The sequence below is a fragment of the Ursus arctos genome, unplaced genomic scaffold (assembly GCF_023065955.2).
Source record: "Ursus arctos isolate Adak ecotype North America unplaced genomic scaffold, UrsArc2.0 scaffold_17, whole genome shotgun sequence".
Lineage (NCBI taxonomy): Eukaryota > Metazoa > Chordata > Mammalia > Carnivora > Ursidae > Ursus > Ursus arctos.
Window position 1 is genome coordinate 56,159,908 of NW_026622841.1, and position 17,610 is coordinate 56,177,517.

At 40.5% G+C, this 17,610-nt stretch overlaps 1 protein-coding gene across 2 annotated transcripts in view; it reads left to right on the top strand.

Moving 5' to 3' along the window:
* Positions 1 to 17,610, top strand: part of RALBP1 (ralA binding protein 1) — a 54,518-nt gene extending 36,908 nt beyond the window's left edge. For both annotated transcript variants that reach the window (XM_026495988.4, XM_026495987.4), the window contains exons 5-10: positions 1,433 to 1,594; positions 2,590 to 2,721; positions 7,936 to 8,043; positions 13,109 to 13,230; positions 13,720 to 13,843; positions 15,655 to 17,610. In XM_026495988.4, coding sequence (XP_026351773.1) covers positions 1,433 to 1,594; positions 2,590 to 2,721; positions 7,936 to 8,043; positions 13,109 to 13,230; positions 13,720 to 13,843; positions 15,655 to 15,921 — 915 coding nt within the window. In that variant the 3' untranslated portion in view covers positions 15,922 to 17,610. The remainder of the gene's footprint in view (positions 1 to 1,432; positions 1,595 to 2,589; positions 2,722 to 7,935; positions 8,044 to 13,108; positions 13,231 to 13,719; positions 13,844 to 15,654) is intronic.

Genomic DNA, 17,610 nt, shown 5'->3' on the forward strand with positions numbered 1-17,610 from the left:
TCTGCCCTCTGATGCTGACCCTGGGGAGTGTCGGAGACATTTTCTGTTGCTGAGTCGCATACAAAGCAGTTAACCAGCAAATGTAGACAATAGATTAGCCTGAATATTGGTCTTTTTCTTTCAGAATATGGAGAGTGTCATCATATGACCAGCGTGTAGCTTTGTAATTTCAGTGTTCTATGGTCTTTGGTGTGGGTTTCTAAACCAGTTTCTGGTGACAGTGATTGTCATCAATAGAGGAGCCCATGGGACCCACAATTACAGAGTTCATCTATAGAATTTTGAAGATTTCATTTATTTTTTCGAATAGCATTACTGCTTCATTACATCATGTCCACATATCAGACTCAGGCACAAAGGAGCCTAACATCATTTGTTTGGTCAGGGATTTAACCTGGTGATTTCATTCATAAAGATAACTCTTAGGGAAGGATGTTACAGAACTTTACTATGAGGAGGCATTTCAGGGCATGGGGTAGTGTGTTAATTGGTGCCTCTTTACAATGTAAACACTTGGCCTTCTTATGTTGCTGCTCACTTGGTGCTGGCACAGAGCATATATTTTCCTTTAATTAGAATTATTGATAGGTTATTGAGGCCAGACACAGACAAAAATGAAATGATGGTTGTATTTTTATTTTAAGCTCTCTTTTTGGCCAAAATACTAGGTCATTGTCAGCCATTATTATAATGCACTGTTGTAAGAGTGTATTTTCTTACACTTTCATTGTTCATTGATTGTATTTTGGAAGTAAAATGTTTCTCAGATTTCAGTTTGATCATTCAGACTAGTCAGGATTTCAGAATTTGGTAAATATTACATTGTTACTTAATATTACTATAATAGGGACAATAATTTCATAGAAGGTTCAAGCGTATTGTAAGTTTTAGATAGAAAGTAATTAATGTCCTGATCTCCTAGCATATGCACATCATATTTAAACCCTGGCTGTGCAGATGTGCCCAGAAGGCATTCATTTCTAGAGTGAGGGTTCTTGTACTCAGCCCAGCTTGAAAACTGCAAGTGCCCTTACTCGCATCATATTCCTCAGTGCATCCACTTGTGTGTGTTAAAAGGTCTCAAAATAACTTGAGAATAAAGAACATAAAATTTTTTAAATCGGTTAATATTATATTGCTAAAAAAGAGCAAATTAATGGTCAGTGACTTCTACATCCTTTTTCCTGTCCTTTTTTTCCCCCATTTCCTTATGATGCTTGAATACATGACTGAACTCCTACTACTTTTCCATTCTTTTCTTTCAATTGGCCACTAATTAGCAAAGCATGTCTGCTCAGTACTGAGGAAAACCGTCATTCCCGTGTCTAGGATTAAAGGACGTACTATGCATCACACACAAATTAAATGAAATAAAATGATTTGAATAGGTTTTTTTTTTTTTTTGCAAATCTTTTTATTTATTTTTTCTTAGATTAGCAATCGTGTCCTCTATGTGTTTTTCACACATGTGCAAGAGCTCTTTGGAAATGTGATACTAAAGCAAGTGACAAAACCTCTTCGATGGTCTAACATGGCCACTATGCCCACACTGCCAGAGACCCAGGAGAACATCAAGGAGGAGATCAGAAGACAGGTGTGTGTGCTCAGCCCCACGCTTCAGCCCCAAAGAGCCTACCTTTGCTCTGATCCTTTTGGGTGATGACGATGATTGACAGTGATGATCAGGAGTCGTTCTGGGTCACCGAACATTTGTGTGTGTCTGGAACTATGCTACACACATTGTTCATGGCACACGGAAGGCAGAAATTTCTATCTGGCACTATCTCATGCCAATGAAGTCAGAATATTGTAGAAAGAACACAGGTTTTGAAATCAAAAGACCTGGCTTTAAGTTTTTCCTAGGTTTCTAATTAGCTGACTGATTTTTAGGCAGATTGCTTAAACTCTGTAGGCCTTGGTGGTCCCATTTTAAAATGGGTCATTTCATGGTTTGATGTGAAGATTATTACCATAAATGAGATAATGGTGCCAGGCACATTGTTAAGGAGTCCAAAAATGTCAGCTTATCTGGACAAGGTTGCTGTTATCAGCCATATTTTACAGATAAAAATAAATTTGGGGAAATTAAAAGACTGACTCTGTGTCACATGGTTATTGAACTATAGAACCAGGATTTGACCCCAAATCCTGCGCTTTTCCACTGCACTACTTTGGACAGAAGAAATAATTCATTTGGTTGTTGTGTTTGTTTAGCAAAACTGATTAAGAAATTGAAGACTAAGAAACCTACTTATATTTGATGATTGTTAAGTCTTTTATTTGCATACATGTTATCAAATTCCTGTTTGGTCGTCTTTATCTACTCTGAGCTCCCATTATTAGTTGTTGATGTGTTGTGGGAAGGGATATGAATGAACTGTTACTGAACCAGTGTAAGTTAATGATGAGAACCTAATGCCCAGGCAAAAGAGTTTTCAGTCATATCCTTGAAAAAATAATTCATGCCGTTATTTTATTCCCTTAACGATAATTGAAAGATGGCTGTACATCTTCAGAAATTGCATGTGGTGTTATTTTAAGATGATGAGACATGGGACACCACTCAGTGTGTGGTATATTGTTTCCTAGGAGTTTCTTTTGAATTGTTTACATCGAGATCTGCAGGCTGGGATAAAGGATTTGTCAAAAGAAGAAAGATTATGGGAAGTACAAAGAATTTTGACAGCCCTCAAAAGGAAACTGAGAGAAGCTAAAAGACAAGTGAGTAAATTTGTTACTTTGGTATATCATGTTTATAATGGAATATAAACCGAATGTGCTGGAATTTTTTAAACTTTTTAATTGAACTATTTTAAGTTAGTTTCTTTTAAAAACACAGTATATACATGTTTTCTGAAGTGGAGTTCCCTGATGGGAAATTTATTTGCTTGAATGTTCCTAGTTAATGATTGTCGATCCTTCAGTTTTGTATCAGGGAAATATTTAATTTAGAAAGTTGGGTTATGGGGCGCCTGGGTAGCGCAGTCGTTAAGCGTCTGCCTTCGGCTCAGGGCGTGATCCCGGCGTTCCGGGATCGAGTCCCACATCGGGCTCCTCCGCTGGGAGCCTGCTTCTTCCTCTCCCACTCCCCCTGCTGTGTTCCCTCTCTCGCTGGCTGTCTCTCTGTCACATAAATAAATAAATTCTTAAAAAAAAAAAAAGTTGGGTTTTAAAAACTTTTTAAATTAATTAATTAATTGCTGTTTTGTGTTATATTGTAATCAGTACTTTCCTAACGTAATTGATACACGTTTGGCCAGTGGGAACCTTTTCGAGTGGCTCCAGTGTTGTGACATGCACTCATCATTTTTTAGGTTTCCTTTCTTTTTGGCACAACAGAATGTTTCAGGTTCATCTTGTATTTTCTCTATCCCAGCCCTGAAGTTGGATGTTTCTCCAAGGAGTCATGGTTCCTTTCAGTATTTAGAAATCAAGATCTGGGTGCTCAGGTGTGCTCACTGCTACTGTAGTAGCTTGGGTTCCAGGCCCTCAGTGAACACAACTGGAAGATAAAACACACACAGAATATTAAAGTCATGAAAGACGAAGGGTGAGGAACTGTTCCAAATTAAAAAACACTGCACAGACACAACTAAGTACAATAAATGGCCCTTGTGTTGGATCCTGGACAATTGGAAGAAGTGTTACGAAAGACAGTTGGGATAACTGATGAAACAGGCTGGACTAGAAAATTGGATCAATCTTAAAATGTTCTGATTTTGATAATTGTACCATGGTTAATATGAGCATGTCTGTTCTTAAAAAAATCTGCATTAAAATATTTAGGTACAGGGGCACCTGAGTGGCTCAGTTGGTTAAGTGTGTCACTCTTGATTCCGACTCAGGTCACGATCTCAGGGTTGTGAGATCAAGTTCCCTGTTGGGATCTGCGCTGGGCGTGAGCCTGCTTAAGATTCTCTCTCTCTGCCCCTCCCCCTTCACACTCTTTCTAAAAAAAAAAAAAAATAAAATAACAAAATTAAAATGTTAAAGTGCATGTTTAAAGAAAAGATGCACAAACAATAAAGGGGCGAAATGTAAACAGCTTTTGAATCTGTTGAGCATAATGGGAAATCACTATATTATTCTTGTAATTTAAGTAAACTCTGTGGCTAGCATGGGGCTTGAACTCACGATGTTGAGATCAAGAGTGGCATGCTCTACCGACTGAGCCAGCCAGGTGCCCGTTAAATGATACCAAAGTAACAAAATATAAAAAGCTTGAGAAGCACCTTGTAGACTAAAGGCCTACATAAAATGCAGGCTGTTTCCGCAGGTATTGATTCAGTTCACTGAGATGACCTAGCTCTGGCCTTGTTTTTTTTTGTTTTTTGTTATTTTTAAAGATTTTATTTATTTATTTGAGAGGGAGAATGAGAGAGAGAGAGAGCATGAGAGGGGGGAGGGTCAGAGGGAGAAGCAGAGTCCCTGCTGAGCAGGGAGCTTGATGCGGACTCGATCCCGAGACTCCAAGATCGTGACCTGAGCCGAAGGCAGATGCCTATCCAACTGAGCCACCCAGGCGCCCTGGCCTTGTTAATGTTTGAACCATCATATTTAGTAGATACAAGTCATGGTTTTATCAATGAAAAGGGACATTTTCTTAACTCAAGAATAAAGCTAAAACAACCTATATTAACTTTCTTAAAGCTTTACGCCCAACGTGGGATTTAAACACATAATCCGGAGATGGAGAGCTGAATGCTGTACTGACTGAGCCAGCCAGGTGCCCCTATATTTACATCTGCAGTGGCATCAAAGAATGGGCACCTAGGTGGCACGGTCGGTTAAGCATCTGACTCTTGGTTTTGGCTCAGCTCCTGATCTCAGTGTCGTAAGATGTAGCCCCTTGTCAGGCTCCGAGCTCAGCCAGAGTCTGCTTAAGACTCTCTCTCCCTTGGCCCCTCCTCCCCGCTCTCTCTAAAATAAATAAATCTTTAGTGGCATCAAAGAAATGTATATATAAACACCTACATTTTGCTGTAGGCAAAGGTAGTTTTGGGACGGTTGGTTAGTAACTGAAAGTAGTTTCATATGGCTGCTAAATTTCATCCTCATATGGAATCTCTTCAGAAAGTTGGGTTTTTAAGAAACTAAACATGATTTTACTGAAAGATGTTTTGTCATTTCCTGCTTGGTTGTACTTGTAAACAGAAGCAGTTAGATAGTGAGACATTTCAGAGACAGCTGGGGAATTTGAGGACTTTGAGTCAGCTCTTTGGAAACACAAAGAGGTACTGAAGATTAGGAGGAGTTTTATTCACCCAATAATAGGAAGACTAGCACGTGACTCCTGATAAGTTTGGGGTACACAAGTCAGATCTTCTCTAGCGTAGTGTGTGTTGTTTGGCTCTGGGACTGCAAGTTGCCCTGCAGCCACACTGAGTCTAAGACCTCAGATCTCTGGACCCTCTTATAACCCGTGTGCAGATTCAGTGCCAGGCCCCAAATATTACTTCCAGGGAACATTAGTTAGCATTTATCAGACTGGGAGAGCATGATCAGTGGTGGTTTGCCATTGTAGTTGTGCTAACAAAGACAACCCATGTGTTTCTGTTGCTTTGAGGTTAGAGATTTGCATTCATGTGGCGCTTCATCAGAAAGGAAACATTCATGGGGTTTTTACACATGCACCCCAGGACTGGCAGACTAGCAGAAGCCTTTGTGTATTCTTCTTCCTTCTTTTCTCCTGCTTACCAGATTATCTGTCTTTTGCTTCCTGTGCCTGTTGTCATTACTGTTCCCTTCATTCTTCAGCCTGGAATCAGTGAGTGACTGATCAGCCCTCATGGCTGTAATTGTTAACCATGTGGCATTGCCCACCAGACTTTAAATGGAGGGTCTCTGACCTATGACAGGGATAATGTATGTCTGGTTTTCATTATTCTTACTTCTACTTCTCTCTTGGATAAAAGAGTTGTGACAGAGCAAACCAGAGTCATCATAGAAAGGAATAGGTTACCTTTATCAATTTTCTTTATGCTCTCTTTTTATACCTGCTCATTCGTTCATAAATTTTCAAAAGGTTCTGTCAAGTTGATTTCAACTTTGAGGAATAAATTACTTTTACTTTTTTTTATTCCTCCCGTGCCATCCAGGAATAAATTATTTTTAAAGATAGAAGTAATGTAATTCATTATAGTAACAAGACTAAAAAGTTAGAAAAAACCACAAGATCATATCAATAGATGCAGAAAAGCATTTAGCAGAATTCAACACTTATTCATGATAAAAGCTCTCAGCAAACGTCATTCTCAGCCTGATATAGGGCATCTGTGAAAAAAATCTGTGACTAATATTGTACATGATGGTGAAACTCTGAATGCTTTCTCCTAAGATGGGGTATACAAGGCAGGGATATCTGTTTTCACCACTCTGTTCAACATTTTACTAGAGGTTTATTCTAGCTAGTACAATAAAGCAAGAGAAAAAGGTATATAGACTGGAAAGAAGAAAATCTTTATACATAGACTACATGACTGTCTACATATAAAATCCTAAGGAATCTATAAAAAAACTAATCAGTGAGTTTAGCAAGGTCGTGGTGGATACAAGATTAGATACACAGAAGTCTGTTGTATTTCTTGATACTAGCAATGAGCAGTTGGATACTGGACCTAAAAAGAAAAAGACCTAAATAAATAGAGTGATGTATCTTAATATTTTAAAGATGATAGGTATTCTCAGATCTGTGGAGTCAATCACAGTCAAAATCTCAACAGGTGTTTTTTGTGGAAATTAACAAGCTCCTCAAAAATTTCTGTGGAAATACAAATGATCTAAATGGGGAAAAAGAAAAACATTGGGGGATTCACACTACTTGATTTTAAGACTGTTAAGCTACAGTAACCAAGACAGTAGATACTGGATAAAAGTAGACATATAGAATAGGAAGTCCAGAAGTAGACCCACACATATATGGACAATTAATTTTCAACAAAGATGATAAGACAATCCTTTGGGGAAGACTTTTCTTTTCAGTAAATGATGCTGGAACAATTGGATAGCTGTATGCCAAAAAAGAATAACCAAAACAAAACCTTGACTCTTTCCACACTGCATGTACAAGAATTAACTCAATGAGTCATACTTTAAGACCTAAAAAAAAATAATAATAACTTCTGGGAGAAAACAAGATCTTATTGACTTTGGCTTAGGCAATGATTTCTTAAATAGGACACAGTACCCATGAACTGTAAAAGAAAATTTTGTTAGGGTGCCTGGGTGGCTCAGTCAGTTAAGCGTCTGCTTTTGGCTCAGGTCATGATCCCGGGGTCTTGGGATTGAGCCCCGCATCAGACTCCCTGCTCAGCGGGGAGTCTGCATCTCCCTCGCCCTCTGCCCCATCCCCCCCACCCCACTTGTGCCCATACGCGCTTTCTCTCCCTCTCTCTCTCAAAGAAAAATTTGTTAGATTACATTTTATCAGCATGCTAAAACATGCTCTTCAAAAGACATTTAGTCATTTAAAAATCTTTTCCTTTGGGAACTGTTGAAAAGGAAAAACAAAGCTGGGGGATCACAATGCCGGATTTCGAGCTATACTACAAAGCTGTGATCACAAAGACAGCATGGTACTGGCACAAAAACAGACACATAGACCAATGGAACAGAATAGAGAACCCAGAAATGGACCCTCGGCTCTTTGGGCAAATAATCTTCGATAAAGCAGGAAAAAACATCCGGTGGAAAAAAGACAGTCTCTTCAATAAATGGTGCTGGGAAAATTGGACAGCTACATGCAAAAGAATGAACCTTGACCACTCTCTCACACCATACACAAAGATAAACTCCAAATGGACGAAAGACCTCGATGTGAGACTTTTTCAACTCTAGGAAATGAGAAGGAAACTTCTAAATGGTGATGGTGTGAAATTGTTGAATATATGTTACAATTGGGCTGACTGGTTCTTCTTCATTTATTTTGCTTGACAGGAGTGCGAAACCAAGATTGCACAAGAGATTGCCAGTCTTTCAAAAGAGGATGTTTCCAAAGAAGAAATGAATGAAAATGAAGAAGTTATAAATATTCTCCTTGCTCAGGTAAGCTAAACTTTTTTTCCTCTATTTTGCAAGATCCTTTTTAAAAAATAAAAATTGTACATATTTAAAGTGTACATACAACATGATGATTTGATAGACCTATACATAGAGAAGTGATTACTACAGTAAAGCTAATTAACATTATCTCCTCATCTAGTTACCTTTTTCTTTTGTGATGGGAGCACCTGAAATCCATTCTTTTAGTGTATTTCCAGTATTCAGTACAGTATTATTAACTATAGTCATAGTCTAGATCTGTAGACTTACTCATTCTTTGTAATTGCAACTTTGTATCTTTTGACCAATATCTCCCCATTTTCCCCATCCCCCAGCCTCTGGTAACCACTGTTCTGCTCTCTACCTCTGTGAATTTTTTTTTTTTTTTTTTTTAAGATTCCACCTAGAAGTGAGATCATATGTGAGTGTCTGCCTTTCTCTGGCTTTTTTCACTTAGCATACATAATGTCCTCCAGGTTTATCCATGTTATCATAAATGGCAGGATTTCCTTCTTTCTTATGGCTGATACTCCTGTGTATATGTTTATAAACCTCACGTCTTCTTTATCCATTTGCGCATTGACCATTGGGTTGTTTTTATATTTTGACTGTTGTGAATAATGCTGCAGTAAACATGGCAGTTCTTCAGTATCCTTTGCATTTCCTTTGGATATAAACCCAAAGGTGGAATTGCTGGATCATAGGGTAGTTCTATTTTTTGTTTTTTGAGGAACCTCCATTCTGTTTTCCATAATGGCTGTATTCAGTTTACATTCCCACCAACAGTGTACAAGAATTCCATTTTCTCTACATCCTTTTTTTTTTTTTTTTGATAATAGACATCCTAACAGTTGTAAAGTAATATCTCATTGTGGTTTTGATTTGCATTTTCCTGATAACAAGTGATGTTTGGTCATTTGTAGGTCTTCTATTAAGAAATGCCTGTTCAGGTCCTTTGCCCATTTTTGAATTGGGTTGGTTGTTTTCTACCTGTTGAATTGGTTGCGTTCCTTAGAAATTTTGGATATTTACCTCTTATCTGATGTATGGTTTGCAAATATTTTCTCCCATTCCATAGGTTGTCTCTTCACTCTGTTGACTTTTTCCTTTGCTGTGCAGAAGCTTTTTAGTTTGATGCCATCCCATTTGTCTATTTTTTGCTTTAGTTGCCTGCTTTGGGGGTCATATCTAAAAAGTCACTGCCTAGACCAGTGTCAAGGGACCTTTTTCTTATGTTTTCTTGCTAATAGTTACATGGTTTAGATCTTATATTTAAATCTTTAATTTGAGTTGATTTATATATATGGAGTAAGGGTCCAGTTTTATTCTTTTGCACATGGAAGACCAGTTTCCCTGCACCATTTATTTGAATGAATGATCCTTTCCCTATATGTGTTCTTGGCACCTTTGCAAAGATCAGTTGGCCATAAATGTGTGGATTTATTTTTGGGCTCTCTGTTCCACTCTATTGGTCTCTGTCTTTTTCTGCCAGTACCATACTGTTTCATTACAGCTTTTGAAATCAGTATACTTTGAAATCAGGTAGTGTGATGCCTCCAACTTTGTTCCTTTTGTTCAGGATCGCTTTAACTTAACAGTCTGTTTTGGTTCTGTATACATTTTAGGATTATTTTTTCTATTTCTGTGAAAAACACCATTGGAAATTTGAATCTTGAGAGCTCTTTGAGTAGTATGAACATTTTAACTATTATTTCTTCTGATCTATGAACATGGGATATTTTTCCATTTATTTGTGTCTTCAGTTTTTTTCATCAGTGTTTTAGTTTGAATAGGTCTTTTACTTCCTTGGTTAAATTTAATCTAAGTATTTTATTTTTTGTTGCTGTTGTAAATGGAATTTTCTTAATTTCTTTTTCAGATAGTTCACTAGGGTACAGAAATACAACTGATTTTTGTATGTTGATTTTATATTCTGCAACTTTACTGAATTGGTTTAACAGGTCTTTTGTTTTTTTTTGTTGCTTTTGGTAGAGTCTTTAGGGTTTTCTGTATATAAGATCACATTGTCTGCAAACAGAGACAATTTTATTTCTTTCCAGTTTGGATACATTTTATTTCTTTTCTTTGTCTAATTACTCTGGCTAGGCTTTCCAGTACTAACTAGTGAATAGAAGTGGTGAGAGTGGGCATGATTGTCTTGCTCCTGATCTTAGAGGAAATGCTTTTAACCTTTAACTGTGGAGTATGATGTTACCTATGGGCTTACCATATGTGGCCTTTATTATGTTGATATGTGTCCCTTCTATACCCACTTTGTTAAGACTTTTTATCATGAAAGGAAGCATTTTGTCAAATGCTTTTTTCATCTGAGATGATCATAAGATTTTTATCTTTCATTCTGTCAATGTGGTGTATCCCATTTATTGAGATGCATATGTTGAACTGTCCTTGCACTCCAGAGATAATTTCCACGTGATCTTTTTAATGTATTGTTGAATTTGGTTTGCTGGTATGCTGTTGAGGATTTTTGCATCTGTGTTCCTCAGGGATATCAGCCTGTAATTTTCTTGTAATGTCTTTGGCTCTGGGACAAGGGTAATGCTGGCCTTGTGAAAGGAAGTTTGGGAACATTTTAAAGTTTTTTTTTTTTTGGAAGAGTTTGAAAAGGATTGGCATTATTTCTTTAAATATTTGGTAGAATTCGCTTGTGAAACCGTCTGGTCCTGGTTTTTGCTTGGTTAAGCGATTTTTAATTACTGATTCAATCTTTGTACTGCTCTCCAGATTTTCAGTCTTTATGATTCAGTCTTGGTAGGTAATATGTTTCCAAGAACATATCCATTTCTTCTAGGTTATCCAGTTTGTTGGTGTATAATGCTTGTAGTAGTCTCTTCTAATGTTCTGTATTTCTGTGGTATCAGTTGTAATGTTTCCCCTTTCATTTATAGTTTTGAGTTCTCTCAGTCTAGCTAAGGTGTGCCAATTATGTTTTTTTTTTTTCAAAAAACCAACTCTTAGTTTTACTGATCTTTTATATTGATTTTATAGTCTCTATTTCATTTATTTCTGCTCTGATCTGTATCATTTCCTCCCTTCTGCTAACTTTAGGGTTAGTTTGTTCTTTTTCTAGTTCCTTGACGTGTAGAATAGGTTATTTCAGATCTTTTTTCTTAATGAAGCCATTTATACCAGAAACTTTCCTCTTTGAGCTGCCTTTGCTGCATCCCGTACTTGTGACATATATTTCCACTTTGATTCATCTCTAGATGATTTGAGTCAGTTTTTGACCCATTGCTTATTCAGGAGTGTGTTGTAAGACTCCTAATGGTCATCATATATTAAATTTAAGAAGCTCAACTACAGAGGTGTGAATCTTTTAAAGAAACTTAGAAGACGATTTGGCAGCCTTAGAGGGATCGTGCCTGTTATATTTGGTCTTACCTTTTTGTGGTGTTTGCCTAACACCTAACCACATCTCCTTTCAGCTGGAGGAAGAAGCTACCTTCTATTGATTACTTCTTACTAGACACTGTTCTAGATGCTTTACTTAATCTCATTTTATCCACACACAGGTCTGAATTATAGGTGTTTTCCCCAACTTACAGATTAGTTGTACTTGTTCCATATTAATGAGATTGGACTTGAATAAATATTTTAAGACATGTTCTTCCTGACCACAAAGTTTGGGATCCTTGAAATGTAACAGTACAGATTTTATTTGATTGTTATTGCTGATAATATCTGTTTAGATATTTTGATTTTATTCTTTGTGGTTGAAAGCTGTTGGAGAGGAGTTGTTTTATTATTCATTCATTGATTTGACAGATAGCCCTTGAGTATCTACTGTTCTAGGCATAGAGCTGAAGATGAGCTCCTTTCGTTCTCTCTTGAATTTCTTAAGTCAAATTTACTCTGTTCTGGAATCTTCCAGAGTTTAACCAGAAATGAATGAAATTCTAGGCACAGCAGCGTCTGTACTCCCAGAAATTCATGGATATGGGACACCTAAAGCTGGACAAGTTCCAGTCCTTTTCTGTCACTTGAGAAAGACTGTGTTTTGCCTGCCAGGGACACATCGCTCTTCCCCTGAAGACAAGATGAAGTCCCAGATTATGTCTTTATTTCAGAGTTTTCCAATTTGATATTTCTCAGCACATTAACTTTACTAGGTGTACTGGGGTAAAGGGAAAACATGTGTGTTTAGAAACCTGTGGGAAAGGAACCCTGCATATTCCATCTCCAAGCTCACTCGCTTGTCAGAGGCTTTGAGTAGTTCCCTCTAGAACTTGACTACAGTGTCTTTCAGGTTTGATCATAGGTGCTTATCCCCTGGATATCTAGGAATTGGGAAGGAAATGCTGTAGAGCTTTGCCTCCAACTCCTCGTTTTCATAGCCATACATTTCTACCTCTGGAACTCTTGCTTTGATTCTTTTCTCTAGTTTGGAGGGGTTAGGTAGATCTTGGACAGATAGGGGTTTTTTCTCCCCCTCTGGTGATTCAGTTTTAGAAATGCATGTTCTGTGAAAGCAGAATATTTACTGTTTATCATCTCTGGGGACATGGGTTGAAGAGGTTGGTGGCTTTTGGTGAGGAGAAAAGATTTCTTCCGGGAACATCTTCCCTTTACTAGATCTACTTTAAGGTGATACTGACATCAGCTGTGTATCTCCTGGGTCCTTTTCCCAGTGCACTGTCAGGGGCCATCTTGACCCTGAAATAGACACTCCCTTTACTGAGTGGTGGGAAGGCATTCAGGAGGGACTGAGACTCAAAAACAGACATAGTCACTTGACCTTTGGCTTTGTGCCCAGTGTGATTGCCTCGTAGGGAGCCTTTGCAAAACGAGGACATGGGATTCCTAGGTGGCATTTTATGTCTTGAGAAAAATCTAGACATTCCTCCCAAATAACTTAGTCTACCTTTTCTCAGAGAGCTTTTTCTTGACATTAAGGAAATAGGATACAAGCTTTGCAGTATAAGCTTTCCCATAACTTGTGTTATGTATATATGGGGCTAAAGAATTCAAGGGAACATAGGAGGCCCCAGAAAAGTGACATTTCCTAGATTCATACTTGCAAGGTGTTCACCAGTGATCATTATTTCAGGAGAACGAGATCCTGACTGAACAGGAGGAGCTTCTAGCCATGGAGCAGTTTCTACGACGACAGATTGCCTCAGAAAAAGAAGAGATTGAACGCCTCAGAGCTGAGATTGCTGAAATTCAGAGGTAAAGGAAAGCAGAGGGTTTTAAGTTTTCAAGTATGTTCACTTAAATATAAGCACAAACTTGTTTCAGCTCTCAAACTTCCATACAAAAGAACTGGGCATCCAAATCAGTCATCTTTCAAGTTTCTTGTTTTTAAGATTTATTTATTTGACAGAGAGTTTACACAGTTGGGGGTGGTGGCGGGGAGGGGGAGAGAGAGAATCTCAAGCAGACTCCCTGCGGAACGTGAAGCCCAACCAGGGCTTGATTCCGTGACCCTGAGACCATGACCTTAGCTGAAACCAAGAGTTGGACGCTCAACTGACTGAGCCACCCAGGCGCCCCTAACTTTCTTCATGATTGAGTCTTAAGAATGGTGCTGTATCAAGCAGATTCATGAAAACCTGGGAAATCTAAAAGAAGGGTGGGAAGGGAGCTCACTGGTCCTTTGCTTCCTTCTGCTTCCTTCCTCTGCTCAATGGTCCTTTTTTCTTGGCCTCCCACCCGCAGCCGTCAGCAGCATGTCCGCAGTGAGACCGAGGAGTACTCCTCTGACAGTGAGAGTGAGAGTGAGGATGAAGAGGAGCTTCAGATCATCCTGGAGGACTTACAGAGGCAGAATGAAGAGCTAGAAGTGAGCACCAGCTTCCAGAAACTTGTAGAGGCCACCTCTTTCCGTTAGAAGTTGTCTTCCTTTCCTTGGGAAACAATGGGGAGGCTGAGTAGAGAGGAGTTTAGGGGACATCTCACCAGAGTGTGCAGGGCCTGAGCTGGTCCTGGCCGTGCACACAGCACAGGTGTAACCTCACTGGGCATCCCTGGGTGTGACGACCTTTCCCTCCCACTTATGGGAAGCCTTTCTTGAACAGTTGTGGAAGATCTGGGCTAACTTCCCAGAGATGAACAGAAAGAGAAATGCTGGTGGAAGAAGGAAAAGTCTCCTGACTCACCTGTGGGTAAAATGGGGAGAAAGTTTTCTCTCGTCTCTTAACCCCTGAAGCAGCCAGTGTGAATAAACTTGGCACTAGGGATCTGGGAGGCAACTGCATGGTGAAAAGAAAGCAAGAGATTTACATGGTCCTGATCAGAATTTCCCTTCTTACCCCAGATTAATCATTGTCTCTGGATGTTTTACCTTAGGGAAAACTCTCTCTTTACCTGAGAGAAAGAAGCCATTTCCTCTTAGATTCTAAGAATGGTGGGACAACTTTGTTTCTCTCGTCCCGGTGCATTCAGCTTCTGGGGCAAATCAGAGCCACCCACTGCATAGAACACTAGAATTCCACGCCAAACAAGTTCTGTGGACAGAGTTGAGAGGGGCTGCCCACCGAGGCTCAAGTCTCAGAACACTTGCCACGGCCAGGGTTGTGTTGTGTTGTCTGCGGTTGGGACCTGGGCCACCGGGTAGCTTCCCTTCTTTAGAAGGGTCTCAATGTTGCCACTTTATTTTGCTTTCTTAACATTTTACAGATCATATGAAAATCCTAAGTAGGAAAACATATTCCAGAATTGTAGTACTTAGGTTACAGGCTTAGCTGCTGTAACAAAGAGAAGACTCCCATGGTTTGAACAAGACAGTTCTGTGCCTCGCCTGGTAGACATCTAGGTCTCCCACCCTCCACACTAGTGGAAAACACTTGGGGTCCAGAGTAGCCCCTTAGGTCTTACCCACTCTTAGCAGGAAGGGGATAAGAAGGTTCCCAAGAACACCTGGTGGCTAAGGGCAAGTGGCACAAGTAGAAGCCAGCGCTGCTTCTCGTACCGTTGGCAGAGGCGCGGTGCCAGGCCACAGCTGCAAGGGAGGCTGGGGGACACGGGCTGCGTGTGGGCGCTGCCGCAGAGCAGAGGGGTGTGCCTGTAGCGGCTGGCCCCGGCTTCGGGAGGTCAGCGGAGTTTGGCATCAGCTTCTGTTCTGCTTTACCTTGGCTCTGCTGAAGGAGTGCAGTAATGGAGAACTGATAGCTCTCTCCTTTCCCTAAGTCGCACAGTTCAGATGTTAAGTAATGCCATTCAGAAAAGACAAAGACATCCACTTTCGAGACGAGTCTGGGATTTTATCCTGGCTCTGACTTCCCCTTCTGGTTGCTGGTCAAGTCACTTTTATCTTCCACTTACTTACGGGCTGGTCAGGAGTCAGTTCAAAACAGAAATTAAACCTGTTTTAAACACTGAAATGTTTAATGTCATTAAGCAAGCTGTCTGTTGGTGCATTTATCTTTTCCAGATGTGTTTACTCTTCTGTAATGAGCAGAATTTTGTGCATTCTGGGCCAAGGTGTCTACGTGTCTCATTTGCATATTCATGTTCTCATCTCCCGTTTGACCACGAAGTTGAGGAAACAAAAGTAGATTCTCGTGTAGGGTACCCTTGCGAACTGTTCGCTGTCCCTGAATCACGCGCCTTTTGCCCTTCTTAAGTGACAACTGTTCCTTTGTCTTCCCCAAGATAAAGAACAATCATTTGAATCAAGCAATCCACGAAGAGCGCGAGGCCATCATCGAACTGCGGGTGCAGCTCCGGCTGCTGCAGCTGCAGCGAGCCAAGCCCGAGCCGCAGGGGCAGGACGACGACGAGCCCGAGCGGCGTGGGGGCGCCGCGCAGCCGCCCAGAGACAGCGCCCTGGAGACGAAAGCGGCTAAGGAGCCGCCGAAGGCAGGCAAGGAGCAGGCCAAGCCGTCACCGAGCAGAGACCGGAAGGAGACGCCCATCTGAGCGGCCCGAGCGTCACGGAATCCCCAGACCCGCCGAGACCTGTGCGTCTTACTGTAACCCCGAGAGTCGGAGTGCACAACTCTCTGCTGTACATTCTGTAAAGATGTTTTTCTCCTCAGACTCTTCCTTCTTTTCACACGTATGACTTCTCCGCGTCAGGCTCAGGTTACACGGGAGGACAAAGCAGTGCACGCAGCGTGGGCTTGTAGGGGACAGATGAGTTTTCCAGATAGCGTCAGCTTATTTGAAGATTAATTTTCTTTGTTAACTTAAAACTATTTTAACCCTTGAGTGGCTTCTTTTTAAACCAAAAATTGTCTTTCTTTGCTTTTTTATTACAGCAGAATCAGGATCTCTTTCTCTCGTTCAAGGGGGGGGAACCAGACAAGGTACACACTGTTCCTGCCTTGTGGATTGCCCCACAGTCTCACCCTCCGGGATCTCTGCTTACTAGTCACTCTTGCTTGTGCCTTTTACACCTTTTCGGTGCAGATTATATAATGGGGAGCTGCCTCATATTTCCTGACTGGCCAGAACGGCTCTTACTGAGGTTACCTTTACCCACCCTCGTCACCCTCTCCTTTGACGGTCCTAAACCACAGTGCATGAGCCTGAGTCACAGGATGGCCTAGCCGGTCACAGACAGAGCTGCCAGCGGAGCCTGCCCACTGGCCCGGGGCAGTGTGGCCCGCGTGGCCCCCAGTGGCGCAGCGCAGCAGCCCCCTCGCTCCTGCGGGCTCCTTGCTGCTGGTGATGAGCACATGCTTTTCACTGGGTTGGTGGAAGGTAGCTGCCTGGCCTAAGGCAGCCACACACAGGCTGGGTTTCTGAACTCAGAAATAGTGTGTGACTGGTTTGCCACGAAACACAGAATGACTGAGATTGCTTGCTTGGGCTAGAATGTAAAAGTCTCTTTGCCTGAATAAGCCATATATGCTCTTAAACAAGTTTTCAATGACCCGTATCATCTCCGTGAACCTCCTGATGGACTCCCAATTGAAAAGATTGAGCAATAGAAAAAAACCTTTTCCTTTAAATGATAGCTGTGATCCCCGGCCCCGTTTTCTTGCTTCCGTAACTTCTCTGGTGACTGAGGCATCTGGGAGGTCAGCTCTCAGGCACCTCTATCAGTCACGCTCTGCCGGAATCAGTGGCACCCATGAGGTAGGTCAGCTCTCGTGGCTGTGAAGACAGACCCCACACACTCAAGGTGATGGAAACAAACCCCCCACGAGGGCTCTGTCCTCTCCTAGTTACTATTTATTTTCAGCACCTGTTTGATGCGGTTTTTTATTCTCTACCTATTGCACTGTTGTGACTTGTTGGCCATTGTTTGATTTTTGTACGAAAAAAAAGCTTTGTTATAGAAATCAGCATACTATTTTTTTAAATCTGGAGAGAAGATATTATGGTGACTGAAAATATGGTCAGGTGTCAAATATAAACGTATAAAAGCCTTCTTGCTGTCCTGTCGGTCATATTACATTCATTTCGTATTTGCTGGCAATATTTAAGGTTTCTTTTTTGTTTGTGTAAACTCTAATTTCTATCAAGGTGTCATGGATTTTTAAAATTAGTATTTCATTACAGTTGTCTCAGCGTTGGTTAACTAATTTTTGCCAGGACCATTATTGATCAAGCAAATAAATTCAACAGCCATTTGAGGAAAAAAAACAAAACAAAACAAAA